Source organism: Hippichthys cyanospilos, chromosome 5 (genome assembly GCF_059441005.1).
Source record: "Hippichthys cyanospilos isolate Australia breed blue-spotted pipefish chromosome 5, RoL_Hcya_1.0, whole genome shotgun sequence".
Taxonomy (NCBI): Eukaryota; Metazoa; Chordata; class Actinopteri; order Syngnathiformes; family Syngnathidae; genus Hippichthys; species Hippichthys cyanospilos.
The window spans coordinates 15,095,520-15,118,774 of record NC_142373.1 but is presented as its reverse complement, the minus strand read 5'-3'; the positions used below and the strand labels follow the sequence as shown (position 1 = coordinate 15,118,774).

At 44.2% G+C, this 23,255-nt stretch overlaps 1 protein-coding gene across 1 annotated transcript; it reads left to right on the top strand.

The window, feature by feature from the left end:
* Window positions 1-6,854: 6,854 nt before the first annotated feature.
* wars2 (tryptophanyl tRNA synthetase 2, mitochondrial) lies at window positions 6,855-23,034 on the top strand. The gene is made up of 6 exons (XM_088415437.1): window positions 6,855-6,980; window positions 17,318-17,578; window positions 19,062-19,142; window positions 19,639-19,721; window positions 20,720-20,841; window positions 21,490-23,034. The coding sequence occupies exons 1-6, from the start codon at window positions 6,867-6,869 to the stop codon at window positions 21,936-21,938; spliced, it is 1,110 nt and encodes a 369-aa protein (XP_088271563.1). The 5' UTR covers window positions 6,855-6,866; the 3' UTR covers window positions 21,939-23,034.
* Window positions 23,035-23,255: the final 221 nt, after the last annotated feature.

Sequence of the window (23,255 nt, the reverse complement as noted above, 5' to 3'; positions counted from 1 at the left end):
CAGAAATCCAGCTTTAATAACAGTGTTTGTGTAGGATCTGGCCGCGTAATCCTGTTGCTGCGGCTGCCCAAATAAACAGCGTAATGGAGAGCCAGCTAGCAAGCGAGCGAGCGGAGGCTAAAGAGCCGGCCGGCCGCCCCCCCCTCGGTGCAATCTTTTCCAGATGCCACCGAAGGATCACATGATTGACTCTTTTGAGCTCGGTCTTCCCAGGCAACACGGCTGTATTTTGCACCAAATCAGCCCAACCGTTTCATTTTTTTTCCCGCCTGGAGGGCCTTGATTAGGATCTGTTTTGGGGACGCCTCGGCTTCACCAACTAAGCATTGGCCCGCTTAGATGTCTCCCTTCAAGCGGGGATCAGTGCGCATCCTTTCCATTAGCGTCGCCCCATACCCATCGTTCACCCGTAAAGCGCGGCCCAATCCTGGGGAGTCATTACTCCCCCCGTCACGGACAGTTTGCTTCACTCATGAGCTCTAATTGTTTCTCCTCGTCTCAGATGAGCAGCTGTTACGGAGTCTCAAGTGTCCCGACAAAACATCTGGGCCGGCTGACGTCGGCTGTTTTCCCGCGGAGCAGCCTCAGCGGCGACGCCGGACCCGCTCGGCGAGGTCGGCATCGGGTTGGAGCGGCTATCGGTATTCCTGGAAATGGCGCTAAACCAAAGGTTTGGACCCGGCTTGTCGTGGATTGGCATCTGCAAAATCTTTTAAAATCGGTAAACGGGATCGCCTAGCGATCCTTCATCCAAAGCGTCCATTTCTGATGCGCTGACAGCGGTGGTGAGGCCTCGCAGTGCTTATTACCCATCTATTACATGCTTGTGCACACTTGGGAATGTTGCAGCAGACTCGCCTGCTTTTCAAGTGTTCTCATTCCAGCCGGCGTATTTGGAGCATATCAAAAATGTCTCATCAATAAAGATGACATTTGCATTTAAGTCTTTACGAGTTGCATCATTTTTGTCCAAAAATGCGGACGTGCTCTGGCAGCCAGCGTATTCAACTCTGCAAATGGCTCACACAATGGATGGACGACATGTTAATGAACATGCTCGGAGGGCCAAACACAAAAGATTACCTCGGCACAATCAAAACATTACACATCTCAATAAAAGAAATTACCAGAGAGAGTTACATTTAAATCCAAGTGAGTAAAACAAGAACAATATCTTACATGACTTGACATATTATGTATGTGACATGTTTTCGCAAAACCAGGCATATTTCGGACATATTTGTTTTTAGTTATTTACAAAAATATACATTTTCTTCTGAAATGCTCTATTTTGGATTTATACAAAAAAGCCTCTAAAAAGTTTAATTTGAATCAAAGTGTGAAAATTAGAAGTTAGTAGACAATAGCTGTAGATGGTTTAATCTGAAAAGCTGTCCAGCTAGTCACTTTGAAGTCACTTTGAGTCCTTTGTCTCTAACGTAATTTCACGAGCAGGTTACATAAATTGACAAAGTGCCCAACAAAAGCCAAAAACACCAATAATGTGTCCCTTTAGCATGACATTGAGCAGAAAGAAGATGGACTAAACATCGATATCAACACTGGCCAACACAACTGTACAATGCATAGGCCTACTGTACAAACTTGTTGTCAGTCACATTATTTATTCAATTCAGTGATTAATTTATAATACAGTGATGTACTTGAATTCTTAATGGACTACATTTAAATGTGCCATACTTTGTCCTCACGTCAGGAGCAAGCTAATTGGGATATAACCAGCGCACCGAGGAAAAACCTCAAAATAGAAGCTTGATTAAACATCCATATATTATTTGGTGTCTTTATTACGAAGTTGCTAGAGTGTCACGTTACGTTGTTGCAGCGCTTGACATGATTATTATTCCTACTCTTCTTCCTCGTCCTCCGACAGCAGCCTAAACGGTGGCGCTTGTTTTGTACAGATCACGCATTAAGTCAAAAGAAACCTGGCACCCTCGAACACAAATGAAGTGTCATGTAAAAATGATTTGAGATCATCGATGAGCACTCGACTCAGTTTGGCCGAGGCCAAAATTTACACAGGAAACACCCGTGCGAACTTCTTTTCGAGCCTTGATGTAATAACGGCAGCATTAAATCTATTCGGCTGCAAAGTAAAAATGTTGTAAAGTACAGGTATTACAAATAAAAAAATACAAATGTTAGACTTTTACTATGATAAAATAAATCATGGAATTAAAAATATTGCAACTTTGATTTGTAAAAAGCACAAATATTGCAAGAACATAAAGGTAAAGTGTGTGTGTATGTATATTTTGCCCGCCTGCGTGTGTGTGCGTGCGTGCGTGCATGTGTGAGCAGACGGGAATAGTTGACCAGGGTCGGCCGGCAGCGTGTGTCATGTTGACTAACGAGCAGAGGAGAAAGTCTCCATCCTCCAGTGTCTCTTGTGTGTGTCACGTTCGGACAGATCGGTCGCTGATGGATTGCCAGTCTGCTTCTGATTACATGCGCACGCGCGCACGCACGCATGCACGAGGACATGCAAAGATGAAGCTTTTCTCACACTTTATTCGCCTGTAGTGCTCACACACTCACGTGGCACAGTCAAATGCTAAAGCTAACAATTGGATGCCTAGGTGAGATGCTAAAATACTTGACATCTTTTTTGTCATCATGCTCATCAGGTTTTTGGAGTTACTCCTGTACGTTTCCTCTATTGTGAGCATCATGTGCTTTATTTCAATCATTGAATGTTGCCACAAGGGGGTACAAGCCAGTGCTTTTTTGTGCCGGTCCCAAGCCTGGCTAAATACAGGGGGTTGTGTCAGTAAGGGCATCCTGCGTAAAATTTTTGCCAAATCAAATATGCGAATAAAGCTTATGACTTCCATACTGGATCGGTGGAGGCTCGGGCCCGCCTTTTTTTTTTCGCCTGGTATTGCATGAGTAAGTCTGATGTGCTGTAGGTGTGACTGAAGAGTTCAGCGTGGAGGTGGGACGGCATCAGGGATCATCTCTGTGACTGACCGACAAAGTTAAACAAGAATCTCCAAGGTTTTCAAATGATATTGTGATCTGTCATGAGAGTAGGCAACAGATGGAGGAGAAGCTAGATAGGTGGAGGTTGCGCCCGGAAAAGACAGTCATGAAGGAATGAATGAGATGGTTCCGACATGTCCAGAGATGAGATGGTCGAAGAGTGCTTGAATTCCCACAAGTCTAAACACATTTGATTATTTTTTTTGTTACAATTGAAGCATAAATTGCCATCTTAAATTCCATTATAAAGCTCAACTCAAAAAAACATTTTTGATTATACCACTCCATTAAAAAAATTAGTGAGTAAACATTGTTTATGAGTCATTTTTATGGTTTTATTCTAGGTCCTTTGGGCATTTTTCTCATAATGCCATGAATAATGCACCTGTGGAAATCGATATCCGTGGCATTATGGAAAAAATGTGACCATTCACCGTTTAGCCTATAGGTACGTTCAAATGTATTTAATTAAATACGTTCAAATGAGTCAAAAATGTTGAATCTGAATTTAGTGCTCCACAAATCCGCTTGCGTGGCTAACAAGAAAACTTGACATGAAATTAAAAAGTCCGACGTGATCTTGCTTCAACATGTGGGATTTTATCATTCCGCCACACACACACGCACACATACACACACACACACTCAGAAACATGAGCGGCTGTTGACATCACGACAGGCAATGAGACAAGGTGCTGAAATTGACCTCCCTTAGGGAAGTCCACTCATATTTTTTGTGTGAATTAATTTACTGGCTAATGTGAATTTTAAACATATACTGCATGAAAATTTGATCTTTTTCGACCCTCCGTCATTGTCAATCCAGGCCCACAGCTTGATCAAGCCCGATCGCAGCCATTCGCTGTCAACTGTTTATGGCGTGTCCGTCTTTCTGTCCATCCATCTTGTGCGTCCGTCATCCACTTGGGTGGCGGACGCTTGTCCGCCGTGCGCAGTAAAGGCCTCCGATGTCGGCTCGAAGAGTTGCCATCTTTCAGCATCAACATCCACAGGCCTCCTTGACACATTGGAGCCCTCACTCAGCACCTTCATTTCCCCTTGAGAAGAAAGGCTGTCCTTATTATGACAGGTGGACACCACCGCTGAAAAACTACAACCAGCATAATAAACACGGGCCAAAGAGCAACACCGCTCTGCTCCTACAGTCCCCAAATTCCACCTTAAAAACATTCAAAACATTCACCCTCAAGTAAGCCGACAATGCAACCTCCGTTTCCATCTTAAGTGCTGTAGTGCTTCAGGTTCATCTCCAACAGGAGTCTCTGCTATAGGCGTGTATAGGTCTGTCAATAAGGTTCGTCAAATGCTGGGTGCTACAGTAGCGGTTGTCAAATGCGGGTGCGGGAATGCACTTCATGCAGGACTTGGGATTTGAAAATGGTTTTTGCAAGTAGTAGCACATCCAATGAATACGCTTTAAAGGGGCGCTTTCATGAAAACTCAACAATTTGGAGCTTATAACCAAGTTACAATGTTGATTTGTCACCAAAACACCTCCAAAGTGTTGTTTTTTCAAAGGAATTGGGAAATGAAGTAACTTCACTAAACAAGGTTATAGTGACACCTTTGCAAAATGTCATATGCCTTTATTTTATTGATGTTTATTCAGATGTGCCTCCTCACCCAAAAAACACCACGTCAATCAACTTCCCATCTCAAGGACAGATCTCCGCATTCATTTGCACGCATCTCATGTGTGCTTGAAAATCAAAACATCAGAACTTATTTTTTCTTCTTGTGTAAAGGCAGAAGGTGGCGTGGCTTGCTGTGGGAGTGTGCACTGGGGAGGAAGAAGACAAATGAGGTGTTGTTGGGATGTGTTATTGCTCAAAGTGTTTGGACGCGTTCACTCGTCGCTCATTGCTCGTCACCTACCTTGGGTCACTCTTTTTTTTCTCATTTTCTCAACTGCTTTGAGACCAAACTTCCTTGATGCCAACAGCAATGCATTTATGAGTAGAGACGAATATAATACATTTTAGAACGTATTTTATTGTTGACTACAAAATGGGTATTTTGTGCTAAATGTACAATAAATCTGTTTACAAAAATATATAATTATTTTATTATACTCACAAAACTACCAAATGGCATAGCATTTAAAAATATAGCATATAGCATATAAATAGCATATTTATAGTATATAAAAATATTTGTTGACATTTAAACACACAATTTAGTTTTCATTTTAAATTTTGTGTACATTTTACTAAAAATAAAATGTATTTTTGCTATATATTCATATCGTCCAGAATTCAAATCAATAGTTTGCAAATGAAGCAGCAAAATCCACCTGTCTTCTGCCCTCTGGGAAGCACCTTTTTGTGTCCTGCCGTCAACTGAAAAAGGTATCACCATTGCTGACTGAGCAACGTGATTTTCAGGAGAGCTTTTGGCCAAATGGTATAAAAAATAAATACATTAATAAAAAACAGACAAAATAAACATGGATTATGCTACTCAATTAATTGTACACAAATGCAGTATTAATAAGAATTTCACATTAAGACTATTTGTAGTTAAGACTATGTATAAGTTGGCTTGCTGTTTTAAAACAATATTTCTCTTCTATTTATTTCTACACCTCTGAAAAAATGGCTTTTGAATAGTAGGCCAAAAAGACAATATTTTACATGTTCTTGATTGAGCTTAACAATCATCTGCATTTCGACAATTCCTTGTACAAATCATTCGACTACATGCAAATGACATCTGCGTTCTTTCTCCAATTTCTTCTTGATGATCTTTTTCACATTTGAACAGTTCCATGCCTGTGTTTTTTTGGAGACTGCAGCTGTTTCTCCCTGGTTTAGTATTCAACGCACCCTCGCTCCCGTTCCTCATTTGCCAAGAAATTTGCCTTGAATCAAGTCGAGGAATTTGCAATGGGGTGCACGGTGGTGCGCGTGCGCGTCTGCTGGGTGGCCAGGAAACGGGAGCTCAAGGTACGCACACGCACACTGAGCAACGTGAGAGCGGGTGGCTATGTTGCCCGGCCGTCAAGGCCCGTCCTCGGGAAACGCTAATGAATATGGAACGGCGCTCTCGGTCGGGTTTTGGACCGCAAACGCAACCAGATGCGGCAGATGTTGCCCAAATGAAAGCTCTCAGGTAGTGGGCAGCGCGCTGCGCCGTAACCTGACTCTCTCGCGCCCACTAATCACTAATATAGCCCATGCATGTCCTAATAATACATGACGGCCAGGCATGGAAAAGAGCTCAACGGTCATGGGAAAAGCAAAGGTAGCCTGTCTGGAGGCCAGACACAACAATTAACGCAACTCAACATTGCTTCCACCTTAGCAACGTGGCTCTCGCCACTCCCCGCCTTCACTTAAAACCCGAGCACACCTTAAAATCTTATCCGAAGCACATCTTGACAACCTTGTTGTTTCCGCCTTCCAACTCGTTCAATGCCAAGTGCATATTTAGGAATCCAGCGCATTCGATGTTAACTTCCACATGACTGATTATTTAATGACACAATTAATTCATTAATTAAACATTTAGTAATTAATTACATTTTCTTAAATTATAGGTACATTTATTTGGTGAATTTTGGCATTTTCGGTCCTCCAGACATAAACCTATACCTCCAAATTTTCCTTGCAATAGTGTATATTTTTGTGCACCCTCAATATAATCTAAAAATTAAATATTTTGAGTTTGTTTATTAAGTTTGTGTGTAAGGTGTAAAGACAGGTGGAGAGGCTTCCATTTTATTTACCTTCATACACCCCTCCATTTTTGGTAACTTTTTCTTTGCTCAAAGATATTTTGTCCTTGTGGGGATGCCGTACGAAGTGACGTCTAAAACCCCTCCTTCCTCCGTTGTCAACATGGCGCTGCCGATGCGGGCTAAGCTAGCGCGACATGTCCTTTTCAGGTTTTCCTGGAGCTTTCGGCGAATCCACCGAAGGTTTCTCTGTGATGGCGGTACCCCGGAAAACCAGGTAAAAGAGAAATTCATGTTATACAAGTTGTTTGTCGACCGGTGTATCTCCCATATTATATGTTACTGTTTTTTACGCCACACTCGTCTGTATGCACCTTCTTTCATTCATTTATTGTTGATATACCGATTAAAAGCTCAATGCTTTTTTTGTGCCAGTTAACGGTAAACGCTTGCATTCGGCTCAGATTTGCAGGGTCTAATTTGCTCGAAATTTGACAAGTGAAAAGTTCTTTCATTATGCATTTCGCAACGCTGTCTTACCCTCAGAAAATAATTTTCTTACTTTACGGTTAGGACTGCTAATAGTGATATTCGACTTGTTTATATCGGTAGACGAGCCTCTTGTTTCAAATTTATTAGTCTAAAATTTAACAGCAGAAGTTGTGTCCGTGTAGTTTAAATTGTGTGTAATTATTTTTAAATCACTCCGTTATTCAAACTCTACAAGAAAAAATATTTAAACTTTAACTGAATTAACTATGTAAGGCCAAGATCGTATTACTTAATGTACTTATGTCAAAGTCTTGTGGAACGGGATTCTGGGAAATCAAAGTTGACTTGTTGACATGTTTCAGCACTCATGTTTCAGCACTCTACATGTCACCTTTCCACCTAAAAATGCATGACTTTTTCATTATCCTTAAAATCACACTAAACAAACATTGCAACTACGGATGTACAGATACAAATGCTAGTGTGGATGCTGTATGTCTGACACACAAAAACAATCCAATATTACCACACCTTGTTTGCAGTCAATCATATACATATTATGCTGTTGCTTTTTCCTGTTTGTGTGCTGTGAAATTTGGCAAATGATGAAGCTTGTACAAAAAAAACCAGCTAGCTTGTGAAAAACTTGCTACGTGGAGGTGAAGGAGCCATAAAGCATTGTGCCACTTATGTGCAAAATCTAATTTTGCCCTTTATTTCTTTTTTCCAAATCCTCCGTTTTAAAATGACAATTAAATTAAATCATTAATTGCCCCCCCCCCCTCCCGAGCTTCTCACGCCCACCTTTTTGAGACACTTTAAATATCGATCATAACCTTGAATCATATCTTCCATTCCTGATTTCCACCTTAAAAACGCTTTGCCTCTATTTCCGCCTTAAAAATATATTTCCCATTTTTACTTCCACCTTCTACACACATTCTTCACTCATTTCCACCTTAAGAACACCTCTCCACCTTTCTGTCCACCTTAAATCCACTAGCTGTCATACAAGTGTAAAGAGAAGTAAAGCAGAGCTCCTATTAAAAATGTTACTCACGTGTGTGAGAGTGTAGAACATGTGACAGAGGCAACACTTCATCTTGCAATCCGATTAAAAACAAACAAAAAAAGATTCTTTTTTCCCCCAAGGGCATGTACGGAAAGCATAGGGCAGCCAGGTTTTGACGCACATCACACCTCGGCCCCCTTTTGTGCGCCACGTTTTGCACATTTGGAGAGAATTACAATGAAATGAAAAGCAACACTTCATCTGCCATCTTATTGCCTGCCGCAAGCTGAACAAAATTCCCGCGGCGGGCGCAACTGCAAATGTTTTCCCCCTAGGAAATGATGTCAAGTCCATTTGCCAGGGGAAAGGATTTGATGAAGTGTATACGCTCAGGCAACATTTTATGTCAAATCTTAACATTTGCAACTGTCGAACAGGAAAACGAAGTATTTGTCCAGATGCGTGCAATAAAGTTGGACAGGTGTGTTGCAGGTGGAAATGAATGTGAAGAAGCAGAAGTAAAGGTGGAGAGATGTTTTCAAGGTGGCATCGAAGATGGAAATGTGGTTTTAAGGTGTACGTTAATGTGAATAAAATGGCAATTATTTTGGCGATGTGTGTTTGAGGCAGCTTCTAAGGTGACAAGATGGAATTGAAAGTGTCGATAAGATGGTTTTCAGAGGCCTGTCAGATGCAACTTCATTGCACATTGCCAGCCAATAGGGGCATTGTGAATGGCTGGCAACCAGTTCAGGGTGTGCCCCACCTACTGCCCAAAGATGGCTAGGATAAGCGACCCAAGTGAGGATAAGCGGCTATGGATGGTTGGATGCTTACTATTTCCTGTTTGTTAATGCTTGAAAGGATATGCCCTTGAGATGCATCATCTCACATTCAAAATGCTCCATCAAACACAAACAAATGACGATGTACAAAATTTGAATGCATAACAAAATACAACACGTTTGTTTATAAATTTAAAAAACCTATATGCTGTACAATTAATTAGCTCCGAATACATATAACTTGCTTTTTGCCATATGACATCTTTCATTAGATCATAGAAATGTAATTACTTGGGCTGATTGTTAAATATTGCAATAATATCAACTTTTGTTTAGTTTTTTTGTCAGATTTCTGTGGTGCCAATGACAGCAGAGCAGGTTGGAAGGGAAAACACGCTCATACATTTGGGCCTGTTTGGAACCGTTGTGTTTTTGCACTCACTCAGATGTTTGTTGTGCTGCCGTCTTCGAGCGAGCGTGCTCTCCGCAAGAAGCAGGAAGTGTCTTGGATCCGGCCCCCATGTTCTTCACGCGGCCCCAAAATTCACTTAGTCAGGTGTCGGGTAAAACCATGAAAGCCCCCGCCCCGTGCCACATGGGAGCATTGGTTTTTGGGGGTTGTTCATTAACTGCCTGATTTGTTTTCAAATGTCAGAAAGGAGAAGTAATTCCCGCAGGTGGTGCCTGACCCAACATATTTACATAAGACAAATCATCGCCAGAAGGCTTGACATTGCAAATAAGTCGCGCCAAGTCGATGCTTCCATCCAGCGTCAACCTCCCAAGCTGGAGGAAATGAAACATTCCATTTTTGCGCCTTTGTGTTCAAGTTTTGACTTTGCCAAGAAAAGAAAAAAGCCTCCCGGCTCAGATTTATGATGATGATCTTTTTCGGGGAAGCGGCCTGCCGAGATGTTTGCCTTACGCGCACCAGCGACCCTGGGCCCTTTTTCAGCGCCGCGTGTGTTGTTGTGACTTCAAATTGTCTATATCAACCCCCCCTTCCCTGTCTTGTTACCTCCCTGAAGGCAACCGCATCATGACAGGGGGGGAAAAAAAAGTTGCCATGTGATGATAGCGTAAGAAGGCGTGCATCTTGCTGACTTGGCTTGTGCGCGCTCTGCCTTCCGAGTCCTTCCCGACCTGTCGTCGTTCTCAGCGACAGATTGCGTCTCGCAGCCTTTCATTGCAAAATCCACCTCCAACACCTTTGCTCACATATTCGAGTACTGGTACTTTATACATGGTATTGCACAATCTTTTCTCTGTCTTAAATCGGTCATTCCACAAATCAATTTTACTTTTTTGGGGGAGGGGTCTTGAGCTCAAAACGTTACAGTGACAAAGTTACTGCCCCTTTCGCTTCTTTTGCTCCTTGGTACCTGGAAAGCACACAAGGATGTCCATGTTTTTCACAGATCCACACTATTGTTAGTGATGCAATTTTCTGGCAGAAGAGACAGAAATGAAATAGATGACGTTACACCGCCTCAAGTTGCTGAATAAAATATGCCTAGAGATGCCACTGCAAATGTAGCACCAAAGTTTAATCAATCATAGATGGATGGTACGGCGCTGTTTTAAGTCTTTTTTTTTTTTCTTCCAAAAAAAGCTTTGTGCTTGTTAGGAGGGTTTTGATTGAAAAAAAATATTTCACAGTGGGGGTAGCAGTGTAAGTTGTAGCGCAAAACACTAAAGCCCATTTTCTTTTGTGGTGTTCTTTTGGGATTCGCTAAGTCCCTGTTGAAAGAAATCCACAAATGTTGTTGCTAAATCACATCCATTACGGACACGAGCGACCCGCTAAATTCTCCCGCTAATTGCGTCCGTCATTCGCGTAGAACCGCAGCGACCACTCGCAAGATCACAGGCTTGATAGGGTTGCCCTGGTCAATTTTTTGTCACTCTGCGTAAACTGGAAACAGTCGTTAAAGCTTGAGTTCCTAATGAGGCAGATTACAGTTTCCTGACACCCTCCCCCCTTCTTCCCCCGGCCTCCCTCCAGGCTGTCTTGAGGTCTGGACCCTTCAGAAGCCCGGGCCCGTCGAGCTTATTTTTGGAGCGAGTTTTGAAGGGCCTCCAGCCCCCATTAATCAGGCCGGGGACCCCACGGCGCAGCCCTGGCCTGCCACACTGCGGCGTTTCTGTTCCTGCCCTCCCTGCCGCCGCGCTCTCCTCACAGTGGGAAGCACGGAGGAACCTCATCAATCTCACCTGTCCCGCTTTCCCACCGCAGATTTAATCAAATGCTCTTTTTTGGGGGGGGGGGCATAACTCCCTGCGGAAAAACAGAAAAACACACACGGAAATCTGGAATGGGCTAAAAAAATGTTTTCACTTGGTTGATATTTGGTTTTCAAGACATTTGCACATTTTCTTCCTAGCCTCTTTGCATTCAAAATTTGTGACGCTAATATTAAATGTAACATTTTGGACTAGGACTCAAGCAAATAGGTTAAAATAAGTTTGGGGTCGCCTGGTTAAGGAAGATCCCCCCCATACACCCTCGAGTTTAGGATTTAGGGTTAGGGCTAGGTGTTGGACCTATCTGGTCAAAAAGATGTTGGACCTATCTGGTTTAAAAGTGAATTTAAGGGGTTACTAGTTCAGGAAAGATCCTTTTAGCTGGGTTAGATAGCACTTAGGGAAAGTCAATCTGCTTGAGTATTTAGGTTCGTTGGTTTAGCTTCAGCCGGAGAGATATTTATTATTTTGTAAAAATCCTTCAACCTGGGATACAGCTAGCGTGCAAGTTTTGAGCAGGAGTGTTGGACTAGAGTCTAAGTCGGGGTAGGCCACTATTCTGCATGTATCCAAGGTCTCCCTTCTATAACACACCTGATTCAAAAATTCAGGCTTCAGCAGAGCTTGTCGATGAGCTGATTATTTGAATCAGTTGTGATATAGGAGAAAGACAATACAAACATGCAGGTATGCGGCTCTCTAGGAACGGGGTTGCCTACCTCTGGTTTAGATTTAAAAAGATCCTCTCATCCTTTCACCTTGTTGTGGGTTCATGCCTTAGGGAAAATCCTACTGTCTTGGTTAGGGAAGTGGGTTTGGTATTAAGAGTTCCTTCCATCTGCTCTAATGTCGTGACTCGTTAGTCAGGTGTATGGTTTCGGGTTCGTATCAACAAACAAAACACTTTTGTTCCGATTTGCTACGTCTGAAATTGTTCCCTTGCCCTCATTAGCTGCATTTTTATGTCCCGTTTGCTTCCCTGGTGGTTGAACCTCTTGGCTTCTTATGTCTGGCTTCCCTCCAACCACATGGCCAACGCCAAGATTCCTTTACTTCTGCAGGTGCAAATCCTGTCAAATATTTTAAAGAACCATCCAAAAAAGGATTTGGAGCAAACTGTTTTTGGAAGAACCTTCTCTATTTCTTTTTCACTTGACAATTTCTTACTCCCTACTAGATCTCAAGCTGCGGTGTGTTCTCACCTCGGACAGAAACACACACAATGTCATAGATTTCGGTTCACGGGTCTGGGGACATAGATGGCCAAGCGGGATAGGGAGGGAAGGCACGTCAAGGTGAATTAACATCGTAATGCCGGTGTTGGTGGTGGTGGTGGGGCACGGAATGGGAACACTGGGCCCTCTATGTCAGGATGCTCAGCGGGAGAGTCTGGCGAGGGGGCGAGTTTGCATGTGTGTGTGGGGGGGAGGGGGTCGTTCTGTCCTTCCATCCGCACTCCTGTCAGGATGCGGTGCTGGCAAAAATCTGATGCCGCAGTCCCCCCACAAAGACTTGATGGTCGTTCTCACCTGGAGGCCGAGCGGCGGCTGTCCCGCAGACTTGTTGAAATTGGCGCAGTCCGTCAGTGTGAAATGTCTTGGCTTCTGTCGAACGTAGGAGCCCTGAAAGGCCGCCCGCCCGCAGCACATCACGGAACCGATACGCTATGCTCTGTTGGCCTGTGATTCATAACAGTGACGGCTCTACTGGAAAAGACTTGATGACAATAGTCAATCCTCACTTGAAATATACTGGATGCCGCTTATCCGGACTTGAATACTGGGCGCTTTTCAAGATCATAGGCATGCTCGTGGACGGAAAACGACATCTATTTTTGTCTTTGAAACTTAATCCATCATTGAAATAGAATTGGTGGGTGAACCTTTTGTCAAAGTAATATACAGCTATAGCGCAAACGAATATATATATAATTTTTTTTTTTTTTTTTACCAGGGATGGGCAAATACCAATACAAAGTGTCAGTATTGGGCCACTAATGGGAGTTATTTCAAGGTAGCGGCGCTATGAAACTGATAGGACTTTTTCAAAATCCCCCCCCCCCCCTCTCCTTTTTTTTTTTTGGTTGAGGGATAGTATCAAATGTACTTGTGTTATCACTACTTGGCATCTGTGACTTCTCAAGAGGTGACTACTCATACTGGTATCGGTCTGAAAAAAGTGGCATGGAACATCCCTCATGTGGAGTCCAAAGTGTCAGTATTGGGCCACTAATTGGAGTTATTTCAAGGTAGCGGCGCTATGAAACTGATAGGACTTTTTCAAAATCCCCCCCCCCCCCCCCCTCCTTTTTTTTTTTTGGTTGAGGGATAGTATCCAATGTACTTGTGTTATCACTACTTGGCATCTGTGACTTCTCAAGAGGTGACTACTCATACTGGTATCGGTCTGAAAAAAGTGGCATGGAACATCCCTCATGTGGAGTCCAACATAGGTGTAGTATGGTGTCAAAAGTATGATGAGCATTCTGAGGCATCTCCACAGCCAAATGTGGCCGACAAAATTTTCTCCCTCTTTGGCAAATTAAAAGTAAATTTTAAAAAAAGCAAACGTCAGCACGTTGAAAGCTGTCGACGACTCATAACAGACCCCCTCACTCCTCGTATTTTAACACCGACAGCAGCAGCCGTGGCGCTACATCGTCGCTAAGGTGACGAAAGCTTTCCTCTTTCGCGGCTGCCATATGCTCAAGACATTACACGCTTTGTGTTTGCTGAGTCTTTTGGGGGGGGGCACTCGGGGCGACGGCTCGCGGAACGTTATGTACACGTTAACGCCGTGTTTTCACACTTTTTCCCGAAATAGGTGGTCATTTGTTTGGCCGTGTTCGTGTGCGGTAATGTCCACGGGGGGCGGAGGTCAAGGGTAAACATGGCGTGGAGAAAATGTGTCCATCTTGCACTTGACGGAGCAGCTCCACGGAAAAACAGCCGTCACGTCTTGAGGACAAAGAGCGACGCGCCAGCGCCAGCGCCGGCTCCATTTCCTCAGCAGTTCCAAAGGAGAGCCCTCTTCCAACTTTTTTTCCCTCTTCTTATCCGCCGTGCAACAAGCGACCGCACGCTGCGGTGCCGGCGAGAAAATGTTGCATTAATCAGCCACAACAAAATGACATCCTCGCGCAAGAATGCCTAATAAAGGCAGTGCATGAGAACGCCAAAGAGAGAGTGCAAAGAGAGGCAGAGAAACATTCGAACTCTAGGCGACAGCTTGTGCAAGATGTTGTCAGACCAAAGCTCATTTTAGTTCAATTCCACCTTGACCATTTGAAAGCTTCCACTATCATACTCACCCACAAAAACGAATTGCAGCCACAAGACACGACGAACTCATTGGACCTTCAAATGGTATTTCATGACAATTCCTTGGAATGATTACACTGGAGAACAATTTGAACAAAAAAAAGAGTTGGTTCAAACTAAATTTGTTGCACCGACCAAGTTTTTTTCTCCCACGTTTTTTTTTCTACAGATTAGCTAAATTCCACTGGTGAGCTGTAGTACGAAAAGCTGATTCTTTTTGGACTCCTCTCTAGCTACGTGATGTTTTGAGCGCTGCATTCACAATTAAGACCTCGCGAAAGGTGAGAGGTGTGTGCGGCTCATTCTACATTGCCGTCTCAAAGTTTTCATCAATTGCCGACCTTTTTAGCTAAACCTTGTGCGTGAAAAAAGGCACTCGCTCACTTGCTCACTCAGTATGGCGCATAGTCTATTTTCAAAATGTCAATTCCAGTTACCAAGTATACTCTGCCTTTTATTCACCGATAATTTTATTGGATGTATGAAATATTGCAAGGCAAATCACGTCCCGGGACAGCAGCAGCGGCCGCCGCGTTTAGAAGCTCGCGACCGTGATTTAAAAGCGTATCACCTTTTATGACTGTTGCGCTCGTGTTGCGGCATCCGTCATAAAAATTAATTGCCGTACACCATTGGCTGTCCAGCCTGTCGTCGGGCGGGGGCTGATTTACCTCTTCCTCCCCCCGCGCGCACCCCGCAAACGGCCGACCGGCCCTCCTTCCTTCCTTCCTTGGAGGCGTCTGGCCAGGTGACGGCTGCTTCGTGGCCGCTGTTGACTCTGCTTGACACTTGATTGGCTCAAATGACACCATTAGCATGTCTGCTTGGCTAATGGCCTCCCTCAAGGGGGGGTTACATGTCAGCTGGAGGTGAGAACACACATGAGCCAGACTCGGTCCCGTCCGCGCCCCAAATCGACCCTGACAACCCCGAAGAGGCTTGGCGCAATTACGTAGCGGCTAATGACATAAGCGGCTACTTCCTTCCGGCCTCGCTCGTGTGTCAGCGCGCGCGCCGAGGGCTTTTTTCAGTCTCGGCGCTGGCCCTGCGGCCGCAGGGCGGAGAGTCGCCCACGTTCGGCTGCCGGGACGATCTCGGGACCGATCGAATATGGTGGCACTTTCCTCGACTTGCCACAAGAAGGATAGCCAATGATTTCATACAATGGGCTTGAAATTCTCATCGGAAATCAAACGTTGGTTTGGAAGCCTCGTTGGTTTGTGAGATCTTACCTAATGCTCGAAATCCAAATCATGAGTTCAAACGCTGACATGAAACAATCAAGTATTAAAATCCTAACCCTCTCGGATAAACACAAATTCAATCTCGTAAGACTTACTCTTCTTGGAACCCCTAAACCTAGTTCAAAACCATAACACCAGTTCACAACCCACACCGTGCCTTGAAACGTTTGGTGTAACAAAATTTCACTTAATGACACAAAAATTGTGAAAAAGACTGGATCCGTCAGTGTCAAAATCCCACAGTTTAGCACCAACTACTTGCCAAGGGTGACATGCTCTTTCAGATTTTTTTTCTCTTTTTTGCCTTAAGTATTGGTGTCTAGTATCAGAAGCCACAAACGTCTTCCTGCAAAGAAAAAAATGGTTTAGTTTCCCTTTACACTGTGACAGGAAAGGCAAAACAACCCAAAAGCTTTCTTTACGATACTTTATGCCCCGGCTAGTTTAAAAGCAGGATTCCGTTTATTAGTGCTTTTATCGAAGCAGCAAAATCCGACTGTTGTGATCCTACTCCGGGGTGGCCATTTTTATCAGTAATCGTCACCTGTAAATGACATAGTCGCTCAGCTAACAACCAATTACGCCTCACCTGTTTTCTAACTGGTCACGTGACACTCGCAAGCTGAGCCGTAAACAGTGTTGGGATTTCAAGTGTGGTCGGGGCTTCATCTTCTGCGCGGCTCCAGCTGCCACCATAAACATGCCTGCCGACAAAATATGTGAAAATGTGTTCAAAGTTGCTGCGAGTGAGAGCGATTTTGCGAGGAAAAATGTCAAATTGACACCACGGACACCAGCCCTTGTGCTCTCTCCTCGACACACTCCCCGCAAAGAATGCATTGCCTTGTCTCCAACCAAAAACAGTTGTTCTTTTTAAATATTTTGTGGTTGTGAGGAGTGCCATTGAACATATCCCCAGTTTGGCAAACAGGCAGCCTCTGTATCAGATCTGGAAAGTCGCAATATCCACATCCTTAATACTCATTGGCTCCAAATACAATACAGGCAATTAGGCTTTTCAATTGGGGTTTCAATGCCGGCTTTAAGTTCCAGTTAAGGTTTTTGTCTTGGAAACAGGTTTAAAATAAGCTTTGCTGTCAAACACGGATTAGTGGTTCACAATTTTGTTTGCAGATGAAGCTTTCAATCAGAGGTTGAGTATTCAACCAAATTAAGATAAAATGTCATTTGGCCTTCAAATGGTAGCTTCAAGACTTGTTAAGGTTTTAAGCAAAGGCTTGGATTTCAAAGCCTAAGCCTGGCTTGAAACTCAAATTTTAACCACAAACCCTGTGATTCTACAACCAGTTTAAAAGCCCCAAATTCTAATCTTCATCTGAAACCCAACGTCAGGATTGGAACCCTAAAACTGTCTTACTTGAAACCCACCTCCTGGCTCCGGGCCTAAATAGGAAACGTTCACCTTGAAACTTTTCTCCTTGAACTATGTGACTCATTGTGATTTTCCCATCTTCTCCCTTTAAAGCTAAAAATTAGCTCTTTTTCCTCTCTTACAGGAGTCGGTGGCAACGCAGCGGGTGTTTTCGGGGATTCAGCCCACGGGGGTCCCCCACCTGGGTAACTACCTGGGCGCCCTGGAGAACTGGGCATCCCTGCAGGATCGCTATACGTCGGTGCTGTACAGCGTGGTGGACCTGCATGCTGTCACGCGGCCGCAGGACCCGCACACCCTCAGGACCAACATCCTGGACATGGTGGCCAGCCTTCTGGCATGCGGCGTCAACCCGCACAAGGCCATCCTCTTCCAGCAGTCGCAGGTGCGTACTGTCCGAAATTCAAAGGTGGGCCCGCTGACCAATCGCAGTGCATGAGATTCCCATCCTCCCCATTATGAAGCCCTGACTTCAAACGCTGCTAGGCAACATTGAAAACCTAACTTGAAACTGTAACCCAAGCTTAAAGGCCTAATCCTAGTTTGAGACACTAACCTGGCCTTCTTTCAAACCTTAACCCAGGCTTGAAACTGTTTCCAGACTTGACATCCTAACTTGTCGCCGTTGAACTTCCTTAACCATTGCTTGCAACCCTAATTTGTCAATGGCCTTTTTTCTTTTTCGTAATTGACTTAACCGCCCGGCGTGTTTACCTGCCGAAGGCCTCGTGCGCCTCAAAGTGCTTGATTCTTATCTCGCGCGCCCACGCGTGCACACACACAAGGCAGGCTGTTGGACGGGGCTGAATGGAAAGACACACAAACAGAAACCGCCGAGAAGTGGCCGCTTCAGCCACATGAAGGAATCTCAGTGGAAAAGTAAAAAAATACAAACCAAACAAACCCGAGAAGCCATTTTGCGCATTTTCTTCAAGCAAATTACAAATGTCAGAGTTGTGGTGACGACAAAGCAGCAGATGCCGGAGGCTGATCTCGGGCAATTTGTCACAACAAACTCTTCAAAGTGGCCATATTAGTTTGCGCCGCCCGTAACCTCCTCACGTATGAGTCAGAACAAGATCGACAGGCGCATGTTGAGAAGGAAAACAGGGTTGGCCCGATACAACTTTTTCACTTCCAATAAGATCTGGATATTGCAGCCCCTGTCCGATATCAGTGTGAAATCATGTCAGCCAGAATGGTACATGCTTTTATTTATTTTTTGAATGAAATTTTAGAAGAGTCAAACATATTTGATTTCGTTTTTTGCGCTAATATCCGATATAGCCGATATCTGATATCAGTCCCAGATCAGAAATGTGGGAGAGTTTTGCAGATAAAATCTTGTTCTTGCACCCATTTGTGGATACCTGCCTATTAGTTTGAAGCGCATGAATGCTCAAGTGGAAGACCCTCCACTTTTGAAATAAAAGAAATCTTTAAGTGAAAAAAAGACTTCCGTCCTGTCTTTCATCTATGCTCGTCCATCCCGTCGCCGATCGAGCGAACTTCTTGAATGTGTCCTTTTCTTCACGCCGACCATTCCTGATCCACTTTCCACAGCGCTGACGTGGAGCAGAGGATGTCAGCACAGCCAGCCAACCGTAAACTTTAATCTGCCCCGAGTGGGAGGATATTTCCCCAAACACACATCAGTTTAAACCATAAAGCCACAGCATACTTCTCAAAATGTCCTTCAGAGCTCAAGCTTGTGTGTCCTATTTTATTTTGAAATTGCAGTACCTGGCGCTGCCTGTCTGAGGCGCTGCTGAGCTTTTTTTTTTTTTTTTTTTTTGCATGGTAGCTTCAACTTTGACTGGGATTTTATTTGTTGAACAAAACTAAGAGGGGCTTTTGCATCTTTGCAGGTGCCCGAGCACGCTGAACTTTCCTGGATCCTGGGATGCCTGACTAGCATGCCCCGCCTCCGACACCTGCCACAGTGGAAGGTAGCTATGAAAAATCCCTAGAGCATGCCAATGTGTGTTTGAACAACAAGAAAACATTTTCAAGCTTCACCCTTGCCGCACAACCGTTGGACGGTGCTGTTGCATATTTAGCCGTCGTTTATGAGCCAGAACTTGGAATTCGTCAACGTTGGGGCGAGGCGTTTATTTGTTCGAGTGGACAAAGCTTTTCTAATAGTTGCGCATGCCCCTCCCTCCCTTCGCCCCACCTCCACCGCCTATCGGATTTCCGTCTCGCTTCCCTGTCGTTGTCGTCGTCTGTTTTATTGCTTTCTCCACCTGCCAGATTTGTCCTCTTAATAGCCGTCATTTCCCGGCCACATGCAGCGTCAATCGGGCCCCGAGGAGGCGCTGCAGCCAAATAAGGGGCGGGGAAACGAAAAAAAAAAAAAGGTTTACTGAAAAAGGCGAGTCGGAAAATGTTCCGGTCCTGAATTGCTCTGTGTGTGTGTGTGTGTGTGTGTGTGTGTGTGTCCAGATGAAGAGCCAGCAGAAGAATGAAGGCAGCGTGGGCTTGTACACATATCCTGTCCTTCAGGCTGCCGACATTCTCCTCTACAAGTGAGAATTCGGACGTTGCGCACTCACTGGAGTCTAGGTGGCCTTATGTGCAGCCCCGCCCCCTAACATGAACGGTATTTTTTCTGGGCATCGTTATAATTGCCGTTACTTGTGATTTCTTTGTTATTTTTGGTCTTAGAATATTGCACTGAAAGCTGTTTTAATATAATTTTGTGACAAATAATGCAAGAAATATACTAAGATTAGAGCGATTATTGACCAGCGCTGATATTTGCCATGTTAACAAATAAGGACCCTTTTTAAAAATCCAATGGCCGATATTAGATCATTTTAAAAGTTTTAAAAATGTTCAGTAACTGTAGCTTGACAAGAGATTATTCACCCTAGGAACACTCTGCACCTTTTGTTTTTCTTAAATTAAAAGACAGACAAGACAAACGTGAACTTTTTTTTATTTCAAAATTTTCGAGAACTGATTTACTGGAAACAAAAAATATATATACGGAGCTATTTTCTTGTTTAGGATCAATAACTTTTTCAGGACATGCCGGTGACCCCGGGAGCTCCCTGAACTTCTAAGAATTTCACAACAAATTGTCTAAAATGTATCCATCCATCCATTTTATTAGGCGCTTATCCTCACTTGGAACCTACAGTATCTTGGCTGTCCTAAAATTTATCTAAAAAAATAAAAGGGGAAAAAATCAACATTTAATGTACACATCTAAAAAGTGATTCAGTAAAATATGTTTATTGACATTTCAGTTTAGAGTTGGACTTTGTTTTTTCTCTTCGTGTTGACACCGAAATTTTCCCTTTCACAAAAAATATTGGTTCTTAATTATCGGTGATCTACCGTAGTTTTAAATTCCTTGTTACAAAAAAATGAACTTTTGTAAACAAGTACAGTATTCTTTTTGGAAATATTTGTTTTGTTTTTCCTCACAAACATTTAACATGTAAGCTTCTTTGCCGACGCACATGTCCTCCAGATGACGGCGTACGGTATAGTTGTTGACGCGCTCTCCCTCACGCAGGTCCACGCACGTCCCCGTCGGCGAGGACCAGCTCCAGCATCTGGAGCTGGCCCAGGACCTGGCTCGCATCTTCAACAAACGCTACGGCCGACCCGTCTTCCCTCAGCCCCGCGCCTTGCTGGGTAAGCGCGCTGGGGTCTTGCCTCCGTCTCGCCGTTCCCACCGTGGCCCGCCTCGCAAATCAAGGCGCTCGGCGCAGTTGTTTGTTCCCAAGCGTCGTAAAAGTACAAAACGGCGTCAGCGCTTTTGATGAAAACCGCCGCCTTCCCGCCAATAGGGTGATAATTGACTGCTGAGGGGGGCGGGTCCTCTGATTGATTGGCGGCTCCTGATCTGATCTCCAGCCGCCAGCCTGTCTTTTTCTATTCCTTGGAGGCCAGTCAAAGCAATATTTTCAGCTTACCAAAAGTGCATCCTGACTCAGCGGAGCCAGCACACCCGCAGATGTATCCCACCCATCACCTTCCAAATTTGGCTTGTAAATTAGATGCGCTCTTCCTAATGTTTGAATGCCGCCAACCCCCTTCAACACGACGAGCGCGCCCTCCAATTTGCGGCCGACCCATTACTTTCGGATCGCTTTTGGCCTTTAACTATCAGATGGCCATCTTGCCCGGTAGGATTTTTTTCATTGCGCGCTTTTCATACAATTTCCGTCAGCGGTGTCTCTTCATGTAATTCATGCATTCAACTTTGGCAGCGATCGAAGCGTTGAATTTCGTACGCCGCTGACGCTCCGGAGCCCTCACGCGTTCTCCGTCCGCACGCAGGCTCCACCCGTAAGGTGAAATCCCTCCGCGACCCCTCGTCCAAAATGTCCAAATCGGATCCCCAGACCATGGCCACCATTTACATCACAGACGCACCGGATGACATCGCCCTGAAAATCCGCCGCGCCGTCACCGACTTCACCTCGGAGGTGACGTACCACCCGGAGAGTAGGCCGGGTGTGTCGAACCTGGTCGGCATCCACGCCGCCGCCGCCGGGCTCGGCGTGGACGAGGCCGTGGCGCAGGCCCGGGGTTTGGACACGGCGGCATACAAGAAACTGGTGGCGGAGGCGGTGGTCCAGAGGCTGGCGCCGGTTCGAGAGCGACTGGAGCGGCTTCGAGCTGAACGCCCTCACCTGGAAGCCGTGCTGGAAGAGGGGAGAGTCAAAGCTAGGGAGCTGGCCACGCCCACGCTACAGCTAGTCAGACGGCTGGTCGGTTTCTGTTGACCTGCCGAATTCCACCTGAAATCACATCACTGGTCCAGGTCCCTGCGTGACCAAATTGTCATTTTTCATTTTATTTGGACTGTATCATGATAACCAGAAATAATACAAACAATATTTCAATACGCATGGGCGGCGGGGTTGCAGACTGATTGCATATCCGTTTAGCGGTTCAGTGATGGTGGGTTTGCCTCCCGCTCCGGCCCTCACCTCCCCGTGCCTGTGTGGCTCCTCGCCGGCTGCTCCCCAAAAGAAACATGCTTGCTAGGTATATTGGACAGGCCGAATTGTCAGGAGATGAGTTTGCCTGTGTGCTTGCCCTGTGAATGCCTGGCAACCAATTCGGGGTGCACTCCCTACTGCCTGGAGATGGTTGGGATACGCTCCAAACATATCAACCCTCCGTGGAAAATCAGTTAAGACTGTTTAACATTGTTGGGGGTTTTTGTGTGTGTATTTTTTTATGACAAAGATGATTGTTTCCTTTTTAAAATGTTTGATTTTTCTAATTTTTAACAAGCGAAATTGCTTATATTCAAATTGTGAAATTCATGTATTTTTTGTTTTTTTGCAACGAGGTCTAAGTGGATTGGTTTATTTCGGGACGAGTCACACTTCATTTCTCCGAAAGAATCTGTTTTTCAATGTATAAAGTCAATCATGATTAAAGGAAATATGTTGGAATATTAAAAGTGATTTTTTTTTGTCTTGTTTGTAGACTGTTATAACAAGCACGGTTTCACTACAAAACTTAATCAGTTAACTTCCTTTCTGCAAATCATATTTTACCCATTCATTTCAAATAGTAATATTTGTATGGCAAACACAGTAATGTAGCCTTTTTTTTTCGTTTTTTACATTTGTTTTCCCTAAGATGTCAGAGACTGATCAGATTTTGTGAACGAACAGACCTGAAGTTTACGCCACTGGATTCCTCTTATTTCTTTTCTTTTCTTTCTTTCTTTCTTTCTTTTTTTCTTTTTTTCTCTGTCTCTTTTTCGTGGTCTGATTTATGTGCTCCATTTTAAGGCAGCAAACATTTTGTTTTTGTCTTATTTATACTTAATGGATCATGTTATTAAAAAAACATGAAAAAATACTTTTCGTGAAAGTTTGTCTTCCATCTTAGGTTAAAACATTTTGTGTATCGCCCGTCTTAGTTTTTAATGTGCTCTATTTTCCTCCGGGTTAAGAAATACAAAAATTTGCTCTATTTTTTCCGGGTTAAAAATACAAAAACAACAACAATTACAAAAGGTGTAATAAATATCCTGTTATTTATTTCTAAAACACACATTTTTTAGAATCTTATTGATTTGA

Bases quoted from the DNA above. Each gene is read 5' to 3' on its own strand.
- wars2 (XM_088415437.1), top strand. From the start codon at position 6,867: ATGGCGCTGCCGATGCGGGCTAAGCTAGCGCGACATGTCCTTTTCAGG. The intron at 17,579-19,061 runs GTGCGTACTGTC...GCATCTTTGCAG, and splicing joins TCCTCTTCCAGCAGTCGCAG to GTGCCCGAGCACGCTGAACT. The intron at 19,143-19,638 runs GTAGCTATGAAA...GTGTGTGTCCAG, and splicing joins GACACCTGCCACAGTGGAAG to ATGAAGAGCCAGCAGAAGAA.